A 23,283-nucleotide genomic window follows, 5' to 3' on the forward strand; every position below is an offset into this window, starting at 1 on the left:
GATCTCTGTTAGAGAATTTGCTAAAATTCAATTTGATAGGGCAATTATTGTCAGATCATCTGCAATATGCTCAGAATTGTGTTAGAAAAATAGGGAGAAGTTTAAAAGAGGCAAAATTCTCTTACAAACATCACCAAAATGGAGATTGTTCTTAAATAAGGATGATAGATTCTTGAAGCGAGGTCCAGAAGTTGTCTGATAGGCCCTCCAAATCTCTTGGGCTCCTTAAATCTATTAGAGATCAAGGAATTCACTACTTTAATGAACTTAGCAAGAGCTTTACAGTGTATTTTTTAATGTGAACTTTCTCTTGATTTTATATTTGTAATTTTAGTTCTCTTTCTCATCTATTCCTCAGCAATCTGGAAGTACTTGCCTTTCATCTAAAAACTTTAAATTTAAATTCCCTCTGCATAGCTTTGGTGTTAAAAGCTTCACTATATCACCATTTTATTCATTATTATAATCAACTTTTATTATCTTTATATTCAAATTTTCTGTTAAGGGTTTTTTTGTAATCATGTCAATAAAAGTATCAATGGTCACTAATTTTACTATACATTTTGTCCAATATGATTCTAAGTTATCTACACCATAACACTAATTAAATAGCTTGTGCACCAATGCTTAGCATAAAGACAAAGTCTGACAGGGTATGAGATCTTCAGGCTGTTCTTTGCTATTTATTCTGAAGGGGTCCATCTTATCAGTGCATTTTTTCATTAATTCCTTAAATATTTATCGAGTTCATATTATGTGCTAAACATTTTTTTGTAAGTTCCAGGGATATAATGATGAGCCAAACCAAACATGGCCCCTGCCCATATGGAGCTTAATATCTAGTGGGGGGGATTTCTGCCAGTCACAAGAAAGGAAGAGTTTAGGAGGCAGAAATGTGTAGCATTGTCAAAGATGACCTGTAAGATGGAGTTTGAAGTTTTACTCTGTACCCAGAACAGTTGAGCATCCCAAATCCGAAAATCCAAAATCTGAAAAGCTCCAAAATCTGTAACTTTTTGAGTGCCAACATGACACTCAAAGGAAGTACTACTCATTGGAACATTTTGGATTTCAGATTTTTAGATGTGGGATCCTGAACTGGTAATATAATGCAAATATTCCCAAATTCGAAAAAGTCTAAAATTTGAAACACTCGTGATCCCCAGCGTTTCAGATAAGGGATCCTGTATATATTTAACTTTACGGCATCTTTATTTATACTCATTATTCAAAAGAATAAAAACAGACTGCCTTTTCTATCTTAGTCCTTTGATTTTTATAAACAATGAAGACCATCTTGAAAATATTGGTATTTCTAGTGTAATGCAGACCCTTAGCATTTGCTGTCCTGTATTTTAAACAAGTATACCTCAGAAGGACAGAAACTGTGGGAAATGACAAACCTATGTTTACCTCTCAGTCAAGTCAGATCTTTCACGCAGTCTCGCAGGGTACAAATAAAAGTTTGTGTCACAATCACTATCTTCCAGACTGGTCTACTCATAATATCTTGCAGAATGACAGGATCAAGAAAAAGAACAGAGTCTCACAAATGACAGGATATCACCTCAAAGCAATGCCCAAGACAGGGAGTAGAAGGATAGAGAACACTTACTGGTAAGTGGTTGGGCTGACATTGATGCGCCGAGGGTGACTTCCTGACTCGAATTTGCTTGCCAGAGTGACATTATTTCCAAATAGGCAATAACGTGGCATTCTCACCCCAACAACTCCAGCCAGCACAGAGCCCGAGTGAATGCCTATCCTCATCTAAAAAAGAATGAAAAAGGACAAGAACATATTTGTTTCCATTTGGTATGCAATTATATTAACAAAAGGTACTACTAATTACTAAACAATTAAACTATAAGCTTCTCAAAGACAGTAGGTGAGTCTTGGTCATTTTTTTGAGCCTAATATCTGGCCCATTATAGTGCTCAATGAACATAAGTGTTGTGAGATAAATGAATAAATGGATTAACTAAATGAAAAAATCTAAGTTTTAATTTACTACATAAGTCTAATTGTTACAGGTTTAAATCAGGTTTCATTTGTACGTAATATAGTCTAACTGAAAGTGTATTTTTCTCCACTTTTCTCTCCAGTTGTTCTTACATAAAACCCTAGTGCTCAATGAACATAAGTGTTGTGAGATAAATGAATAAATGGATTAACTAAATGAAAAAATCTAAGTTTTAATTTACTATATAAGTCTAATTGTTACAGGTTTAAATCAGGTTTCATTTGTACGTAAGATAGTCTAACTGAAAGTGTATTTTTCTCCACTTTTCTCTCCAGTTGTTCTTACATAAAACCCTATTTCTTCCTTTATAGCATTAAACACAATTATAAATTAAATATTTATATTTCTGTTTATTTTATTTAAATGTTAATTTTCCCATGAAAGAAGAGTATATATGTATTTCCTTACTGCTGAATATTCATCAATTTGTGTAGTACTTAAAGCAAAAAAGGCACTCAACAGTAAGTGATGAATGTGGAATAAATTGCCTGAATTCCCCAACATACTATTAAAATGGAGTTAAAGAGAATTCAACCCTTCAGTCAGTCAATAGGCATTGATTAAAAAATGCTAAAGAGCAAATTAAGTGCTGTATATTTACTCTCTGAGAATCTGATAAACATTAGTCTGGTCCATGCCTTGAAGGAGCCCTCAATGTAAAGCTGATATACACTTAAATGTGATCACAGTAATGAAATTATATCAATATGGTTTATACCAAAGCAACTGGAACTAATGGAGACCAAACGGGTGATGACATCCTTAGTTCTAGGGGAATGCAGAGTATCCCTGAGAAAGAAGGAGAAGCACTGACCCCTAGATGTCTACCAGGTAGGCAAACTGTCACCCCTTCACTCCCATGCCCCCCTTGCCACCATAGTTATATAAGGAAAAGAAGTCACTCTGAGATCAACCCTTGCCACAGGACTAGAGACTTCTGCATGTATCAACTCATTGTAAGATAGATTGAAACTAATGTGACCTAGCTACATAACCTTTTCATCTACTTTTTAAAACTGACTCTAAAATTTATTTGAAAATTCAATATGGTTGGAAGAGTCAAGACATATTTGAGAAAGAAGAAAAATTAGGGTATTTTCCCTATCAGACAGTAAGTCTTAATATAAACATATCTAATTAGTGCATGGATATCATCATTTAGAGAAATAGACTAATGGAACAGATATCCCAGAAGGGCTGCCATGTATATATATATGTGTTAGATACATGAAAAAGTTGGCATTTTAGATTAGTGAGAAAAAGATGGCCTTTCCATTATAATACTCTGGATCAACTCTGTCTTCATGTGGAAAAAAATTTTCAAGTAAATTAAAGACCTTAATGTAAAAGGCACAACTTTACAGCTTTAAAAGTAATTCTACTAATTAACGAAAGGTCAATCTGTGGTATCAGTAAAACTCCCAAATATAAACACTTTAAAAACATAGACTTTTATTTGTCTCTCAATGAACTGTTCCCAGATGAGTGGTCTAGATTATCATGCAGCTCTGTTTCCTGCTGTCATTCAGGGATCAGGCTCTTTCCATTGTGTTTCCCCTCCCTGTCTTGGCACATGTTTGGAGCACCCTCATGTTCTAAGCCATGGGATGTGGGAAGATAGATAGCAAAATTTATCATTTAAAGTGATCTTCATTTCTTTGTACAGATCCAAATTTCCATCTGATACCATTTTCTTTCTGCCCAAAGGACTTCTTTAACATTTTTCATACTGTAAGGCCACTGGTAATGAATTCCTTTAGCTTTTGTATGTTTGAAAAAGTCTTTATTTTGCCTTCATATTTAAAAGACATTTTACTGGGTATAGAATTCTAGGTTGACAGTTTAATTTTTTCCTTTCAGGACCATAAAGATGTTGCCACACTGGCCCCTCCATTGCATTATTTCAGATGAGAAATCACTGTCATGTTTATCCTAATTCCTCCATATGTAACATGGCTTTTTATTTTGGCTGCTTTTAAGTTTTTCTTTTATTGCTAGTTTTAAGTAATTTAGTTATGATTTCCCTTGATGGTGTTCTCCTGTTTCTTGTGCTTTGGCTTTGCTGAACTCTTAGATATGTGGGTTTATAATTTTCATTAAATTTGGTAATTTTCCAGCTATTATTTTTTCAAATATTTTTTCTGTCCACTGCTCCCTTTCAGAGACTCTAATTACATGTATGTTAGGCTGCTTGAATTATTTCTAAAGTTCACTGATAACATATTCATTTAAAACAATCTTCATTTATTTGAGATAATTTCTATTGCTGTCTTCAAATTTACTGATCCTTTCTTTTGCAATCTCTTATCTGTTGTTAATAACAGTGTATTTTTCATTTCAGACATTGTAATTTTCCTCTCTAGAAGTTCAATTTGGGATTTTTTATCTTCCAGGTATCAATCTAACTTTTGAACACATGGAACACAGTGAAAATTACGTTTTAGTGCTCTTGTCTAATGATTCGATCTTCAGTTTCAGCTCTGTGTATATCAGTTTGGATTGATTGAGTTTTTTTCCCTTTATTATGAGTCATTTTTTTTTCAGCTTTTCCTCATGCCTAGTAATTTTTGACTGGATGCCAGATATCATGAATTTGATTTATTGAGTGTTGGCTGTTTTTATATTCTCATAAATATTCTTGAGCTTTGTTCTGGGATTCAGTTAAGTTCCTTGGAAACAGTTTGTTCCTTTTAAATCTGCTTTTAAGATTTGTTAGGAGAGCAGTGTTTCGTGAAGGACTAATTATCCCCCATTACTAATGTAGGAACCACGAGTACCTTCTCCAAGGCCCTTGATTTATGGGGTTTTCGTCTGCCTAATGGAAACAGGCATTTTTTCCCTAGTTCTATCTGAGTGACAGGTACTTTTTACTCTAACTTTTTTTGGTATCTCCCCCTCCCCTGGGGCTCAGGTAGTTTCCTCATATCACATGCACTGATCAGTGCTCTGTACAACACCTGAGAAGGACGCCCGCAAGATACTGGGGGTCTTTGTGCAAATCACTCCTCTCTGGTACTCTATGACCTCTGGCCTTCTTGGTCTCCCCAGACTCCCAGCTCCCTCTCTTTAACTCAAGGAGTCCACTGTGTGCTTCCTGGTTTGCCCCTGCATGGGCCACAGCCTGGATGTCTCTCAAAGCAGTAATCTAGGACAATCATAAGGCTCTTCTCATTTGTTTCCTATCTCTTGGGGATCACTGTCTTCCATTGCTTAGTGCCCGGTGTCATGAAAACTGTTCTTTTGTATATTTTGTCCAGATTTTTTTGATTTTTTTAAGATGGAAGTGTAAATCCAGTCCCTGTACTCCACATTGGCTGGAAACAGAAGTGAGATCTATTTTTCTAAGAAACTATGTCAAAAATGTAAGCCTATTTCTAATGAGGGATTGTCTATTTGGATTTAAAGCAAAACATGATAGGTGGCAACATTCCTTTTAAACAAGATAAGTGTAAAGCACTTTTCTCTAAAATTAGCAAAGCTCTCTGCAATATCATATTTCTTTGGGGTTCTGTTTACTTTAGGAAGGCCTATTTATATCATCACCTTGTGCAACATAGATTTGCCTGAAAAAGACCCAGACCTTAGATGCTACGATTATCATTTTGGGCTTGTGATTGCTATCGTAATCTTTTTAAGCAGGAGGAGAGCAAGAGTGATTATCATCACATTGACACATTTTACAGCCTCTTTTATTTTTGTGCTTTCCATTCAAGAAAAAAGAGTTCATACCCTATACCAACGATATAAAAGGCTTACATAGTTCTACCTCTGCCTCTTTTCAAAAGACCTGAGGCTTTTTTTTAAGCCAAGTTTTCAGAATGAGAATTATTATAACATGACAAACATTCAAGATAAATACCCTGATACCCTTTGGGGGTGTGTAGGGAGGAGTGGTCATAAAAAAAACAATTTTGTCTCTTAGAATGCCATCTAGAAGATGCATAAGAGTATCAACCACCACAAAAATTGCACTGACCACTGTCACTGCCACTACCCTATAATGGAACAGGACTCGGAGAATTATTTAGTTTGGGAAGTAAGGAGATACCGCTAGAAAAACTTACAAGCTGAATCATCAGATTCCATTTTCTTTAGCATTTCTCTTGACAATTTATTAAGATTTCCTAGGAATTGTTGCCTATATAAGGAAGTCACTGATTGCCTCATTCAGAATGTGCCAAGAGCATCTAGCCGTTAGACAAAATAGAGAGATACATTTAACCATCAATGAAAGGTTTAGATTCATTTTGGCAAGATTTAGCTTTATTTAAATGGGTTAACCAAGAAGTAGCATTTGCATCCATCTGGCCAGTATGCTCTCACTAAAGAGGATTTATTTGCACTAAACCAGTGGTTCCCAAATGGGGCCATTTGTGCCCCTCAGTGGACATTTGGCAATGTCTGGAGACAATTTTGATTTTCACAACTGGGAGCGAGAGCTGCTAATGGCATCTACCAGCATCTAGCTACTGGTAGAGCCAGAGATTCCCAAGACAGCTCCCTACCCCTAGCAAAGAATTTTCCAGGCTCAAATATCAATAGTACCAAAATTGAGAAACCTTGCACTAAATAGACCTCTGGCAACCTATTAATATTTAGCAAACCAGCATAAACAAAAATATAAATGCTTTAATCAGATTAAAGCTTGCATGAAACACATTAGACTTTACTGTTAAAAGAAAGTTCATGAAAAAAATAATCGTGTCCCAGGAATTTATTGAAAAACATGATAACTTTAGGATATATCCTGAGGTTAGGTTATCTATTACCTAATCTTGCATGTCTTCAATGTATAAAATAGCATAAAATTCTGGGACACATCAAAGTCCCCAATTATCAAAGGATTCAGTTATTTTCACAATGTTCTACATATTATTTATTAACCACAACTTATAAACAATTGCATATTTAGAAAAGAGTCCTCCTACAACTTTTAAAAACAGAAGGCTTGCAGAATTCTCTACTTCAGTAAGCCAAAACTTTCTCTAGTTTAGTAAAGAAGGAATGTAGGGTTAGGAGGGCAGCACGGATCTTTCAGTCCAGCTCCCTCATTTCACAAATAAACTAAAGTCCAGAAAAGCACAGTGAAAAGAACAAATTAGTGTGAGGGCCAGCTCTAGACCTTAGATCACTTGGCTTTGACTTCAGTGCACTGTAAAAAGTGCCTAAACAGAGTGATGCCCCAGGCTGTTTCTACCAGGCCCAACAGATTTAGACAATTAAAAAAAATCATATTTAATCTGGTTTGCCTACTTTATCTACACAGAAGGGCTAACACATTCCAGTCAAAACCAAGAATAAATAAATTATACATTAATTAAATCCAACAGCAGAAACCTTCCATCCCTTTTCCATCTCACTGTTCATGCTTTTCAACACTAAATCTTTCCTGACTGGTCTACTCACCACACTCAAAAAAATGCTTGATGCATCCATGCCTCTTGAGATTTTAGTCATGTCGATTGCTTCATCTGAAATAGCACCCAACCTTAATCACAGACTCTGTTCTAAGTGTTCAGAGTATAAAGAGAAACAAAAGAGTTTTTATTTGTTGTTTTGGAATTTTCATTTGTAGTTTTCATTTGCTGTAAAACATAGAATAGCTAATTAATTATGGTCAATGCTAAAAAGTTAAACTATCAAAGAGGGCAGGACACATGTAGTAGGCGGGTGGGGTGGACCAAGTCTGGAGAATCAGTGGAAGTCTTCCTTGGAAGAAGTACCCTTTTAGCTCAGTGCTTCCACACCTTTGGCCAGGTGGGGAAGAATGGCTCAGCTGTAGTCAGAAAAGTGGGAGGAGACCATCCATCCAGGTATAGTAAAGATAATATTCAAAGATCTTCAAGTCTAAAGAGCTTTGGTACACTTGAGATACCGAAAGAAAGCCAGTCAAGATGGCTGTTGCTTAAAGAAAAAAGGGGAGGCAGGTCATAAGACTGAGGGAAAATGTTCCCAGCAGATCATATCAAACAAGATTTCTTAGTCTGGGCACTATTGACATTTTGGGTTGGGGATCTGCATTGTGCATTTTTGGATGTTTAGTGTCTCTGGCTTCTAACCACTAGATTCCAGTTGTACAGAGAAGAAATAAATTATGTCTTGGTAGTTCTGTTGCATAACTAAAAGGATAAAGACTTTATGTTCAGTCCTTGCTCTACTAGCTACTTAATGGTGACGGACCTTCTCCAGCCAATAGCACTGTGATTTTTTTTTAGGCAATGTACTTTTTCCTATTCGCAGTCCTGCAGGTTTCATGGGACTGACTCCACCTCCAGGTGAGGAATAGGCCCAAACTGGCAAGGATATGACAGTCCCCCAGTGTTAGCAATTAATTTAAGAAAGGACAGGTGATCCTATGTAAACCAATGAGAGAGTGAATCTCAGGAATTGTATAATATAAGAGCTATAAAAAGAGACTCTCTTTTCCCCCAGATGGTGTGGTATACATTTGTAAACAGTGTACAGTGTTCCAGAGAACAGCTAGAACCAATCTGATACCAGGACTGGGGAATGGGGGACTGGAGATGTAGGGGGTCACCTTGTGGAGCCTGAGGATGAAGCCAACACTGGGAAGGGAAACCAGAGAGAACAAAAGAGAAGCCAAGTTCATGATGACTTCAATTTGGCAGCTGTATCTAGCCTCCTATAAAGTTAGTCGTACCTCTGAACTTCTGTTGTTTGAGTCAACGCATTTGTTTAATTGTTTATGTCAGCTTATTTATTCTGTCATTTGCAGAAAAAGACAAAAAGACTCAAGTCATACTCTAGCTATATGAATTTAGGCAGGTCAACTAACCTCTGTGAGGTTTTTGTTCATAAAATAGTAATGATAATGCCTTCTTGGTCAAATGAGATAAACTATAGGCCCACAGCAGACACTCAAAAAAGGTATGAATTCCCTTCCTACACCTGTGATATCCATTGCATTGCTCATGGTGTCAAGGACAATGGCACATACACATTCATAACTCAGTAAATAGATTTATTAATTCTGGAATGTGCAAGTCAAATTGAAACCATGATTAGCATTATGAGCTAGCAAGTTAATCAATAAATACAAATTTGTGTTGAAACAATCCTAGTTGAGCAAGAAAAATATTCAAATTAAAATTGAAGGTCTATAGCAGAAAAAGAGGAAAGTCTCCTAGTAGAAAAAGCAAGTTAGCTGTTTACTCATGCTTGCATTTATTTAAGTATTGTTCTTAGATTTATGTGATTATGATTTTAAGCTTTCGAAAAACCTTTAACTGCTTCAATAGAAAGGATCTTAAAGTCATTATTCACATTGTTAGGCAAGAATAAAATAAGCACTTCATCCTTTTATCAGAATTAGTTAACATGTATTATAAAGTTTTATCATAAAATACGCTTTTCACCAACAAAATGAGATAAATAAAATTTCATATTTTTGTCTTGTTATTTTATTAATAATCAATATTTCCCTAATAAGATAGTTAAGTAATATTTTAAATTCTAATTTCTACAGCTTAAGATTCTTAGGAAGAATACAATCAACTTACACCCTTCAGTAATTTTTACAATTTCTTCTTGTTCCCCAGGTATGCAAGGAAACAGGGAGAAATAATCGTGTGGCTATGTGTCATTTTTCTCTTTATCAGGGGATTCAGCCTCCAGTCTGATGGTGTCAGAATGTCATGTTCTCAAGTAATACTCTTAGAAACACAGCACTTTGGGCAAAATATCTTACCATGTTTACTCTAAACATTACAGAAATACCATTCATAGATAAATTTCACTTTATAGAAAGTATCTGACCAAATAATTGTTCTCATTACTGGTATGATGACATATAATTTCAGACATACAATAAGAACTATTGTGACTTTTATAAATCAAAATATGGTGAAATTTTACAATAATTAACATACTGAAGTTAGGGAAGAAAGTAGGTTTGTAATCTTGTTTATGTTTTTTGATGGGGAAGGACAGAACTCTACAAAAGGCTGCTTAGGAGGGCAGACCTGGAATCACATAGCTGACGACACTGAATATCAGAGATTGCTATGGGGATATGGCACGATGGCTCAACTTCACCACTGCCTTCTCACGGGGCACTCATTAATGTATATGTTGTTATTTAAATGCATTTGATACCCAATAGGAGATTTAAATTTGACCCAGCTTGTAGGAGAGTTATTATTAAGGCCTACAACATGAATCTGAAATTTACCTTTGTGCAGAAAAGAATGTCTTAAAAATTTTTTTTCAAAGTAAGAAACTGATTGAAGTGAATTGAGATACTTAGACTAAATATGCATGCATTTAGAAATAACCAGCATATAATTTAGCAGTTGAAAAAAATATCATTTTGTGTTAGAAATATGGTTATTTAATATATCATTTAATAACATAGTACCGTACTTTAAACAGACATCTGATTATTATAATAAAGAGTAACAGCAGAATTCAAAGATAATAAACATAATTTCTACCAACTTCTGATTTTCATTCTGATATGTAAAAAAGAATTACAAACCCTTTTTTGACATCCAATTTTTGGGTATCTAACCAATGATGCCAAGGAAAGATTTATTCTACTAATCACACTTATAACATTAATCAAATCATTTTGTGATACTTTACTTAGTATTAAATATGTCTTTATTTTATAATTGCCCAGATTCAAATCTACCTCTTACTATAATGATATCCTTTAATGGCTTCATTTTTAACAGACAAAGTCTGTTAACTGCTAAAACTTCAAATCTCTTAGAAGTTTCTATTTTGAGAATACTAATGAAAAATATTGCTACTGACTTACCAATTCACTCTGCTAAGTTAGGAAAATTATTTTCTGTCAAACTGCAACCCTTAACAGTTAATCTGGAACAAAATTTTTAGTAAGAAAGAAATTTTATAGCAACATGAATCCAAAATAATAATAATTTTTTAAAAATCTTAAATATGTAGAAATGGAATTCTTTGAAAAGGGCTAAAGGGATTTAGGAAAGGATTCTAATAGCATTAAGTGTGTGTTTATCAATTTATTCCTCTAAATTATCTGTCAAAATATATTTCTCTCCCTCCTCTCTCTTTGGATGTACGTCAGTGTGCGTATATATGCAGTATATATTTCTTATTCTCAAGATCAAAGTCAACTAACAGAGTAACTTTACTTTCAACAAAAATATCTCCGAGTTTGAGCCCTTGGAATAGTAATCTGGGAGATGCACAGTTTCAAAGAACAGAACATGATCTCTGATCCTCCATCCCTTAAGGAAAATGTAAACTCCAAAATGTGGAAACTTGCTGGCCTTTAACACTCCCCAGTTCCCTTCTTTCCTTTTATCTCCATCTCCCTTCCAAAGGTTACTATGGAACAATTCAGGCCCAAACACTTGCTCTGCATGTGGATGATACAAAGGAGAGGAGAGAGAGACTCTTCCTTCAAGGAACTTGAAATCGGTGTCACCAAGTTAAGGAAAGACAGAATTTTTATTCCTTAAAAAAAGGGACATGTGATTAACACATGTCTCCTTCAAATAGTAAATATTGGCATTGATTTTTATTTTACAATTTTACCAAAACTAACAATAAAACTTTCAGTTATATAATTTTCCATTCAGAGAATACTTAATAAAAATAGAAATACCTCTATGAGAAAATGCTGTGTATTATAATGATGTCCATGCTTACTGTTAGGTAATTGAATTACTGCAGGGAAAATTTAGTTCATTTCACTTTCCAAAAGTTCTATATCTCTGAGAAAAAACAATGCATTTGATAGATGCGTAAGCAAAACAAACAAAAACAGGAATTTTAATAATGAGTTTAGTTGATTGTTAAAACATAATAATTCTTATCCTTTTTTGTAAGCCATACTTTCTTTTTTTATACTATAAGAATAAATAACAGCTAAGTTTATGCTCTAAAGTAAAAGTATAGGAACAACATTAAACCCCTGAGTTACAATGTACAACTCTTGGCTACATATTAGAATCAACTAGGGAGCTTTAAAAATGCTATTTTGGATTTTATCACAGAGATTATGATTTAACACGTCTGGAATGAGGCTTGGGTATTGGAAGTTTTAACCCTCCCTAGGGCTTCTAACGTGCATCCAAAGTTGAGGTCCATGAGTGTACGGCAATCGTTTAATGTTTCACAGATATATTTACAAATAATCAATACTGCAGAAGCCAACAAGTTTATATAGCTCTACTCTTTGCCCAGTGAACTATTTTAGCCAGGATTGTGTAAATTCCTTCACATACATATAAACATATACACTACCTCTTCAATTTTGAGAAGGAAACACAATATTCCATCCTGCTCTCAGGAGACTGAAGTTATCAACAAAATATTTCTTTATATCTCCTGAAGACTTTTAAAAGCAAGAAAAATATATGTTTAATTAAAATATTAGTAAATAGGATAGAACTGTGAATACTCCTCAGACTTAATGTATTTCAGTTGGTATAAGACAGAAGTTTCTTTGAGACTTCAGCATATTTGTTTTGGGGTAGGTGGCAAACCAGGCTCATACATACAGCATTTCATATACGTCTCCTATGCCTGGAGGCAATGAGACTCCAAAAGGAAACTTCTTTATCTCGGGGTGTTGGTCGCTATAGGAGCCCTAGCAACAACATGGCAGGGGGGTGGAGGGCATTTTAGGCTTACAGATGCTGAAAGGGTTTTTTCCTGCTTGGAAGTTGTCACAGGTTTTGAAATCCGACCCATCACTTACATGTTATATCATCTTGGCAATCTTGGCAAGATAAACATTTTGGTAATCCGTTTCATTATTAGAGATAAAAAATGTACAATGGTAATTTGTTTATACAAACCCTCAAAAAGCTGATTAAATATTTAATAGTTATATAGTGTTATCAAGTTAACAGAACAAGGGAAAGTATTTTTTGAAAAGTTAAATTGTTTAAAGATTTTGAAAAATAACAGAAAGCTGTATTAAAATTCAAAGACATACAACATCAAATGTAAGTCAAACTGTCATAACCAAGCATAAGGAGGCATGACTACTAAATGTAATGTGTCCTAGATGAGATCTTGAACCACAAAAAGGACATTAGCGAAAACTTAAGGAAATCTGAATGAACTATAGACTTTAGTGAGCGTATCAATATTGGTTTGTTAATTTTAACAACTGTACCATGTTACTGTTTGGGTAAAACTGGGTGTGGGGTATTTAAGGACTCTATGTACTATCTTCACCACTATTCTGAAAATCTAAAGCCTCTCTAAAATAAAAAGTTTATTTAAAAATGTCAGTGATATGTTCTACCAATAAAAGGACACATTTACAAAATGTTTTTTATTGCTAAAAATGTTTCTTATCATTAAATTCAGACAGTAATAGCTAACTCAAGGGATTTTGATGTGGAATAAAAGGATTGAAAATGATAATATAAAAAATAACTTACAAATCTTAGAGAGAAATGAACCAACCAACCAACCAACCAACCAATAACAAATCTAATTCCTTTTGTACTTATACCTATACCCTAATCATCAGTGGGCATTAGATGGCGCTCATGCTCATTTTACTGAGCAGACTGGCTCTTTAATATCAACAATAAATAGGTCTCTCAACTGGAGATATGTTTAGAAGATCTGACTGAATAGTACTTTTAGTGGTAAATTATGAAAACAAAATCAACCCCATAATAAGGCCAATAAACCTTGGATTGGGTGGCAAAATTCAAACAATGAACATGATTGGAAATAAAGAAATCATTAAGCAAAATTCATAAATCCCAAGGAGCTCAACTGTAGACTTCACAGCATCCTCAGATCCACTGAAGTTATGTGCACATACGTGCATATGTTGCATACAGAGTACCTATTAGCTTTTCAAAGGAGACCATGGACTCCCGAAATTTTGATAACCATTATATTAATATTTTTATTACTCAAGTCATTGGCTACTCATTCCTTTTTGTATTCCTCAGCAGTGTTTGCAAACTAAGCTGAGAAACACCTTTTCAGCAAAGTATCTTGAATCAGTGCTTTATACCCAATCCTATTTCTGCTTGTTGCATTATCCCAATAACTGATAAAATAACCTCAAGCTAGACCTTATAAAATTGTATGTTTAGATACTTCCAAATTTGGCTAAAAATTAGAGAAAAAAACTAATTAATGGCTTCAAAAGGGGAACAAAAATCTTGGTAATGGGGGCTAAAATCACTACTTAAAACTCAAAATTGTTCTTTTAGTGCTCCTTCAGCCCAGCTGTGACATTTACTATTTATTTTGATGGTACCTTTAGTACAAAATAAAAGAATAAGAGAATCATGAATCAGTGAGTCCATGGACTAGAGTAAGTCATTTGATTTAACTAGAGTTCTTCTTTTAACCTGAGCTTTAAGAGAAAACTCCAACATCTGAAATGAAAATTTTTGTAGTATTTGTGATTAATAAGTCATTGATCTCATCCAGGCAAACAAAAGAAAAGATAGGAAACTTTTTGCTTTGAAAATGAGATTTGCTAAGTGCAGAACTTACACAAAGTAGTCATCAAAGATCAATTATGTGAGTGTGGTGCACACCATGCCGATTTTAAGGGAGCCCTTTGCAGGTGGAACTTCTAGAATGGTTAGTACTGATTTGTTTTGTTTTGACCCCGACATATGAAATTCAGAATAAAAAATCTGTAATTTTAGCCAAACCAATCTCTTTATTAGCAAATGAATTTATGTGTTTACCTATGTATACTAACTTCATACATATAACTTTAATTCCCATCACTATCATAGACCCAGCTTAGCTATCATGCCTGCTCCATGCCTGTGCATAAGTTGTTCCCTCTGTTTTCCTCAATCCTTGATCTACCAGGATGGCTTCTCACCCTTCAGACCACAGCTTAAAAGTCACTTCTTCTGGGAAGGCTTTCATCAGAAAGTTAAGTATTGTTGGTATGAACTGTATTCACTACTCGTCTTTCCTAACATTCACTACACTTTATTTTGATTTTTTTTTCATTACTTTTCTACTCTGCTTAGTACTGGGCTCTAGGAAAACCAAAATAACCTCTTTCTTATTCACTGTTATATTCCCAGCATCTACCAGAACCTTCCTGGCACATAGCACTGGCTCAATATTTAAGGCGAGATATGAATTTAAAATACCCTTTACAAATATCTGAATATAAATTAATATGATTTTTTAATTAGATATTTGAAATGTATTTCGTTTTCTTTCACTGTTCCTTTTCATAAATGGAATTTCCTAAAAAGTCAATTTAATTAAAGTATAATTTGGTAGCACATTGCCTAAGATATTCCTCCATTCCCTTTCTTTCTCTTTTTTTGAGACAGAGTCTCACTCTGTTGCCCGGGCTAGAGTGCTGTGAGGTCAGCCTAGCTCACAGCAACCTCAAACTCCTGGGCTCAAGCAATCCTTCTGCCCCAGCCTCCTGAGTAGCTAGGACTGGAGGCATGTGCCACCATGCCCGGCTAATTTTTTCTATATATTTTTAGTTGTCCAACTAATTTCTTTCTATTTTTAGCAGAGATGGGGTGTCACTCTTGCTCAGGCTGGTCTTGAACTCCTGAGCTCAAACGATCCTCCCACTTCTGTCTCCCAGAGTGCTAGGATCACAGGTGTGAGCCACTGCACCCAGCCTCCCTTCATTCCCTTTCAGCCTACTATCTCTACCAAGTTAAAACCAACCACATAAACAAATGAAACAAGCTAACACAGGTCAAATGAGTGTATCCACAGTGTCACCTGCCCTGTGGAATTATCTAAGGGCTGCCTGTGCCCCTTGCACAGTTGTACACCAGGAGCCAATAACAGCAGAAGGAGGCCAGGATAGCTACTCTGGGCCCCAGCCATGCAAGCAGTCTTAGTATGGCTAGGGGCACATGGCAGGCAGAAGTGACCATCACAAGAGTTTTTCCTTAGACTCAAGGAACCATACCCTTCTTTTTCCCAAGTTAAAAGAAAGAGGAGTTTAAGAACCCTATAAGGAACTTTTGTTGGCCTGGGTTCATTTTTCATATGGTCACATAGCCACACCTATAAAAATCAGCCTCAAATCCATAATCTAATTACCCCATCTTTTGTCCCAGCCACATCTCACTCCCTCTGGTCACATGTGCTGAAGGGCCTTTAACCTGTTTACAGGAGGAAGCTACAGCTCTCTTGCTCTTGAGCACTTGCTTCATCTACACTTGGTCATCAAGGATCTTTATTTTACATTCTGAGAAGTCAGTGCTCCAATCATGGTTTAAGATCCTTGACCTTAAGCTCATTTGGAAGATCAGTGTTCCATTTCTGGTTATGTAACGTTATCTGGCTGGCCTTCGGAGTGAGTCATTGTTACTTTCTGAGCTTTCATATCCTCGTTTGTAAAATGGGGATAACGTGGCTACCTCACGGTAGAGTTGGGAGGATAATTATGCACATCATTATCCCTAGCATTTTACTGAGTATTTGTATGTGCCACACACTGTGTTAAGCCCCTCAAGTATATTATCTCATTTAATCTCATTATCTCATTTAATAGACCACCTGGCCCCAAAGCTTATTCTCCTAAATCCTCAGATAAGTATATCTCCAACTATACAGACAGCTTATATAGATAATGTTTATTAAAAGTAGCCTCCAACAATTGATGGTATTACTTTTTATGAATAGTAATTTCCACAATAGAAATTTAATTACATTGTGGATTTCTGCCTTACAGGGACTGCAGACCTAAGTATTTTAGAAATTATTTATTTTGGTGGAGAACTGCTCACATCTCCCATATCTCTACCGACATTCTTGTTGATATTACTCACTAAAATTCTAACTATGATATTTATTTGCATGGCATATACATAGGAGAAAAAATGTATTCTGAAATTATCAGAGTTATACCCAATAGTTCAATTTAAAAATATATATATTTTAAAGTCAATTTAATTAGGTAAGAGTATTATCAAAACAAAAATCAAGCCATGGTAGAATATCATTTTATAGTATAAAGGAACATACTTCAGTATGTAATTACTTATGTCACAATATTAATAAAGTGTATGTTCCCATTGGTAGAGATTAGTAATATTTCAGAGTCCTTTGAATCAAATATTAGAAATGGTAAATCATTATTTTATGAGCTTAAAAAATAGTGATTGACAGACATTTGCATGTTTAATTAAATGCCTGATTCTCCAATGACTACCACAATGACCACAGTGGACTCTATTAATAGTTTCTTACTCTAGATCTTTTCTTTTTGCCTTTTGCATAGCCATGCATGGACTGTGCAGTACTCTCAGCTCTGGGGATAGAGCAAATAAAAGTAGATCTTACCCTTTGTGATTCACCTTTTTTCAATAAGTAGGCTGGAGCAGAACATAAATTTTAAGCAGTATAAGGGCTTCTGACGTGATTCTGAAAGCCATCAAGAGTTTGATATTGGCCATGTCTAGTTCGTTTATTGTGATAACCCTGCATGCTACCACAGTGCCTGGCACGTAAAAAGCTTATTGATAAATATATATGTATTGGGTAAGCATGCACAAATTAAGTAATACATTGGCAGGTTATATTTCCATTTTAGATTTCAATATGGGCTACAGGATTTGGGGTTGGACAAGAAAGACGATAGGCTAAAAGAGATTTTAGTAAAATTTGAGTGGTAATGGTAACAGCAAGGAGGAGACTGATTAGAAAAAATGTAGGAGGCAAATTGATAAGACTCAGTGACTGGCTGGATATAAAAGATAAGAGAAAGAGAGTTATAAAGGAGGATGTCCCAAACTCTGGCTGAATGGGTCAGGTGTCATGGATTGAAATAAGGGCTAATGGGAGAAAGAAAAAGTTCCCTTTGGATGGGATGAAGGTGGTAGAAGATTGTGGGTTAATTTTGAAAGAGAGAGTTAAATGTGTGTTAAATTTGAATTAGGTGATAGCTTTGAGTTTTAGAAGCTACAGCCATGGCAAACTTACCTAAGAGTGAATAGCATAGGAGCAAAACAAAACAAAACAAAAAACAGCTGGATGAATACTTTTGAAACATGAATATTTAAAAGATCTGTAATCAAAGTAAAACGAAGGACTTGAAGCCAGGTCAAGAATCTGAAATTGGAGAGTAGACAGGTTGGGGTTGTAGGCCAGAGCAAAGTGGAAGGACAAAATCAGGAAGCAAGAAATGCATGAGAAATCGAGTGATAAAGTATGAGGCGATGGAGAAAAAGGAGTCTGGATATTAAAGCAAGCCTGTTATTAATAGTACAAGAGTCATCCCCAGGGCAGAGCCTGCCTCAGGTCTGAGGAAAGACAGAATCTGGTAAAAAGGACATCCATTTGTGGTGAGCAGAGTCAGGGGCCCATCTTGACAGCAGGAGACCAAATTCAAGAGCTGTCCTCAAGAGGCAGCCCACCTTGAGAGCTTCCCTGCTCAGAGTCCACTGAACCAGACCCACTGAATGTATCAGACAGAAGCCAGCCACTGGCATTTTTCCATATCTTCCAGATGAGAACATGTGATGGATGACACAAACTTCTCAGTTAAATGAACTTAATCTCTTGATCTTGGAAAGAAACCACCTTCTTAATTTCTTAAGCCCCTGAAGAATTTTCAAACTACTAAACACAGTACTAACATTACATTTTTGAAGTGTTCCTTTGCCCTATTCATTGAAAAAGAATCAAACAACAACAAAAACAACAAAATATATATATACATACATACGCTTATGGAAAAAAAATACCGCAGATTTCTTAAAAATAAAAGGAAAAATGACTTGTTTTCAGAAACTAGACTTACACACTGAAAACACTTAGGAAGTGTCCTGCCAATTCTGCCTCCTAAATCTCTCTCTAATTGGCTTCCCTTCTGTTTTCCTAGTGTTCCTACTTTAGCTGGGGCTCCCATTCTCTGTGTGTGCCCAGACTACCACTCTAATGTCCTAACTTGTCTGCCTGTCTCCTGCTTATTTCCTCTTCAAACTTCCAATACACATTTGCCAGATGGTTCTTTCTAAAACATTCTAACACATTCATCTGAACAGGATTCTCCCCAGTTAGAATCTCCCAATGGCTCCTAACTTCCTAACTCCCTTGTTTCTGAATATTCAGACCCCTTTGCAAGGAAATCATAATTCCTAATAGCCTGGTTCCTTGTAAATGTCCCATGTCATCTGACACTCCTCTTGCCTTTATAATTGTTGCTCTTAAAACACTCCATGCTTGTTATTTTCTAAATTCCTCAGATAATTTCACATTTCTGTGCTTTTGCACATGCTATTTCTTCTGCTTTACTGTTCTCCTTACCTTAATTACCTGACAATTTCCTACTCGATCTATTGATCTTCAATACTCACCTTATATTTCCTCTCAATAAAGGTTCCCTTCATGTCTTGCCCTCCTCCCTCCCACCCTTCACCAGCCATAGTTTATCATCCCACTCTCTGTTAGCTTAGTTTCTTCTACATTCCTCCATTTTTGCATATATAAATCAGAGTAGGCTCTTGGAATTCTACTGAAGAGATAGAGAAGACATCTCTTTGGAAAGCTAAACAAATCTTTGAAAATTTCTGAATTCACAATACCACAGCATCAAATAATTTCTCCCCAAAATGTTTAAGAATGAGACAGAACACATGCCATGTGGGCATGCAGATGGCGAAGAGTAGTCTAAGCTCACTGACTGGCTCACTAAGCTCCCTACGCAAGCCTTGCAGCACGGGTGATTTAAATGCATGCCTGGGCAAAAATATATTTACTATATATAACTACTTTGAGCCCACTTCTGAATAGTTGAAACTGTGGATGTAAATTTTATAATTAACAAGGATCAATATTATGGTACTTACTTGTTTGTGCATTTGCGACCCCAGCTAAATCTGCATTCCTTGAGAAGAGGGACTCTGTCTATTGTATTTGTGTGAGAAATAGAAGATGTTCAATAAATGTTGAATGGATAAATGAACCAGATACTAGAAATTCAATTGTCATGTTTAAACAATAACAAAATGCTCATTTCCTTCTGCCTACTTTTAAGAAGAATGACAATGTGACAATGTCTTCCTATTTATGAAAAGTATAATTGCTAGAGGAAAAGATTTATTTTATTCAGTATTGGTTTATTTCACTTATTCATTCCTTCATCAAATATTTGTTAAGTTCTTAATATATGCTACTGCACATTGTTCCTTCCAGGTGTTGAGGATACAGGAATAAACAAGACAGATGAGGTTTTTGCTTTTACGATGCTTAGAAGAATGGAGACACACAATAAGCAAATAAATAAAAATTCCACATTGCAACAAATTCGTGTTTTTAAAAATATCTTTTTGTTCTTTTTAAAACCTGGGAAGGAATTAGAGGGAGGAAGATAGGGGGCTGAAGCTGTGAGGAAGAATTGCTGGGGACTGCTATTTCTGCCACTATACAATGCAAACTCTGAGCTTTGCAACTGCAGATTCTGAAGATTTTTCGAATCTTTGCACTGTTCCTAATTACCTGTTTGCATAAAAAGCATTGCCAATTGAATGACTAAAATAATTTTTTTTTTTATTTCTGTGGGCTGGTTGTGTGACTCTGCAAATGAGCAACTTTGTCAGGAAACTGAGAGGTATATTTAAAAGATCTTACTTTTGTCATAGGGACCATGTCTTAGCTGAGAAAACAGAAATGAAATGATAAGAATATATAGCCATTTAGTGGGAACTGCTCTTTAGAAGCTTAGGAAATTTTAATTATAGACCATTTTCTGCAACGACACAAGGCAGCTTATTATTGTAAATGTAGCAGGGAAAAAATGACTTCTTCAATGACAAAATAGCTCTTTTCGTAAATTTAGAAGATGTCATACCTGCTGGAGTGGTCATAACTAATTATGCCAGGCTAGGAAGAGTGAAAATATCTTTCTCGCAACTGTTCATTCATTTGAAATCATTTCCTCTCTACATGTCCTTCAAGACCCAACGCAGGGATTACATCTTTTGTGAGGCTCCTTTTTGACCTCCTTTTGTCAAGACGATAAGCGCTTCCTTCCTCAGTTACCATTGTACCCTGTGTATACTTTGACTAGTTCATTCATCACGTTGTACTTCAATTATTTTTCATAAATCTGTTTCCTTCTATAGACTGGAATCTTCTTATGTCTGTGTGTATCTTTAATCCCCAGAAGTTATCTTTCTGGAATGGGCAGATAAAATAAATAATTATAGTCTATTTTCTATATTGGCATAACCAAGCACATTACTCTTAAGCAGTAAGAAAAAAAAAGTCATTCCTTAAGTGGCAAAACAGCTTTCCTTAATTAATATGGTATATTTTTATATTCATATTCTTTTTTTTATTTCAGCATATTATGGGGGTACGGATGTTTAGGTTATGTATGTTGCCTTTGCCACCGCCCCAAGTCCGAGCTTCAAGCGTGTCCATTCTCCGGATGGTGTGCATCACACTCTTTGTGTATGCATATACCCATCCCCTCCTCCCCCTCCCCTCTCCCCCTTGCCCGACATCCAATAAATGTTATTTTTATATGTGCACTTATGTGTTAATCAGTTAATACCAATTTGATAGTGAGTACATGTGGTGTTTGTTTTTCCATTCTTGGGATACTTCACTTAGTAATTTTATATACATAAAGTTAGCTTCATGAGACATTTATCCATATTTATTGAATTTGTTCACTATGACAAAATGGAATATCTAATGAATGTTTAACCTACCAGGATACCAAATAGTTATCTTTACATACTGTCAACAGCATATTTAGGTGTTGGTGGTAATGACGATAACGATGAAGCATTTAATTGAAAGAAAACAAAAAAAAGTTATCCCTAACAATGAAATGTTTACTAGGATTAGACTTAGTGAAAAATCAATATGACAGCAGGAAATTCTTCACACTCTGTCTTTAGGATGGACAATTTGTCCCACTATAGAAATCAAGGGATAAAAACCAATTGACGCATTTGTGAACCTATATACACAAGGCAAATGAATGCAGAAGGCATTTCCCAACCAAAGCTAAGTGATAAGGAAGCCCAACAGAGGATAAAAGATAACAGAAACAAAACTGGAAAAAATTATAGACTAGAATTTATAAAAACAATAATCTTACTTTGTCTCATTCATGTGCTACAAAATATGTGTAGAAATTTAGTCCCTGAGAAAAATAACACAGAAATGGAAAATTCAGATTTGGAATCATCACAGACAACTGTAATCTAAGGTTATTTATTATACTTCCTTTCAATACTGTAATGGTGTCTGAAACACTTATTTTGTAGCAAAGTAACTTACAGATCCCCACCAAACATATTTCTGATTAAGCTTGCTAAAAGGACTTACACATCTTCTAAATCAAGATTTTTTTTATACTGCTGGTTGCAATCTTTTAGTGAGTTGTAAGGTTAAGAGTTTTACTATTTTAAGCCAATCTTTTGTTTTAATTCTATGTACCTTGCATATACATAAACATACACGTGCACTCTCCATCAGGATGTAAAATGGATCATGAGTTGTACTCAAATATTTGAAAGTCATTGTTTTAAGGAGCACAAATAAGCTAACAATGCTTGATGGATACGAACACCTATATAATATGTTGGTGAGGACGATAAGCAGTATTTCCTCAAGAATTTACCCCCCAAACACCAGCTAAGGTATCATTCTCTCACCATACTAAAAAGTCTCAACATTTAGTACCTCTTTAAGGCTAAAAGAATATCTGCTTAAAGATAATTTTTAAAGTAATGATTTTTATTAAAATGAGATAAATTTTTAAGTCTAGCTTCTGATAGTAGTAGACCGAAGACACAGTGGGAATGAGAGATACAGAGTGGACATACCATGTCTTCTCAAAGAGTGAGGGGACTGGGCGTTGGGAATCAAGTGAGGGGAACTTATTTTAAAGGAGGGGGAGTGTGCACAGGGAACCCCATCCTCAGCAGCCAGGAGGAAAGAGTAAGGATGCTGGGCCTGGAGAAAAAGGAAGCTTGGCAATGAGATGCCCAAGCTTGAATACTGGAGGCAGCCAGGGAGTATCTCTTAGAAATCTTACTGTTCCTTTCTTGAAAATGTATTCATCAACTCCTCCTAGGGGAGCATTCCTCTAACTCCTGGAGACTCTGAACTATTTGGCCACATGTAGACTGTAGGATGTTACTGCTCAGTCACAGTATATGATTACGGATGTAAATAGGTAACAATATAGCAATCTCCCTCCACCCTGCCTCCTCCAGACAAATAAATCCGAGTTCCTTTTTTGTCTGTAAAATAGGCAAAAAGAAAAAAAGGACCACTTAATAGTAACTAATATCTTA

General features: G+C 35.4%; 1 protein-coding gene across 2 annotated transcripts in view; it reads right to left on the bottom strand.

The window, feature by feature from the left end:
• GUCY1A2 (guanylate cyclase 1, soluble, alpha 2) overlaps nt 1-23,283 on the bottom strand; it is a 356,160-nt gene that overhangs the window by 21,773 nt on the left and 311,104 nt on the right. The window contains exons 8-11 of one of the 2 annotated variants that reach the window (XM_012659180.1): nt 22,836-22,862; nt 18,806-18,828; nt 3,019-3,026; nt 1,616-1,770 (exon numbers count right to left, since the gene is read on the bottom strand). In XM_012659180.1, coding sequence (XP_012514634.1) covers nt 1,616-1,770; nt 3,019-3,026; nt 18,806-18,828; nt 22,836-22,862 — 213 coding nt within the window. The remainder of the gene's footprint in view (nt 1-1,615; nt 1,771-3,018; nt 3,027-18,805; nt 18,829-22,835; nt 22,863-23,283) is intronic. The other variant, XM_012659179.1, reaches the window with a different exon arrangement.

The sequence above is a fragment of the Propithecus coquereli genome, unplaced genomic scaffold (genome assembly GCF_000956105.1).
Source record: "Propithecus coquereli isolate 6110/MARCELLA unplaced genomic scaffold, Pcoq_1.0 Scaffold6, whole genome shotgun sequence".
Taxonomy (NCBI): domain Eukaryota; kingdom Metazoa; phylum Chordata; class Mammalia; order Primates; family Indriidae; genus Propithecus; species Propithecus coquereli.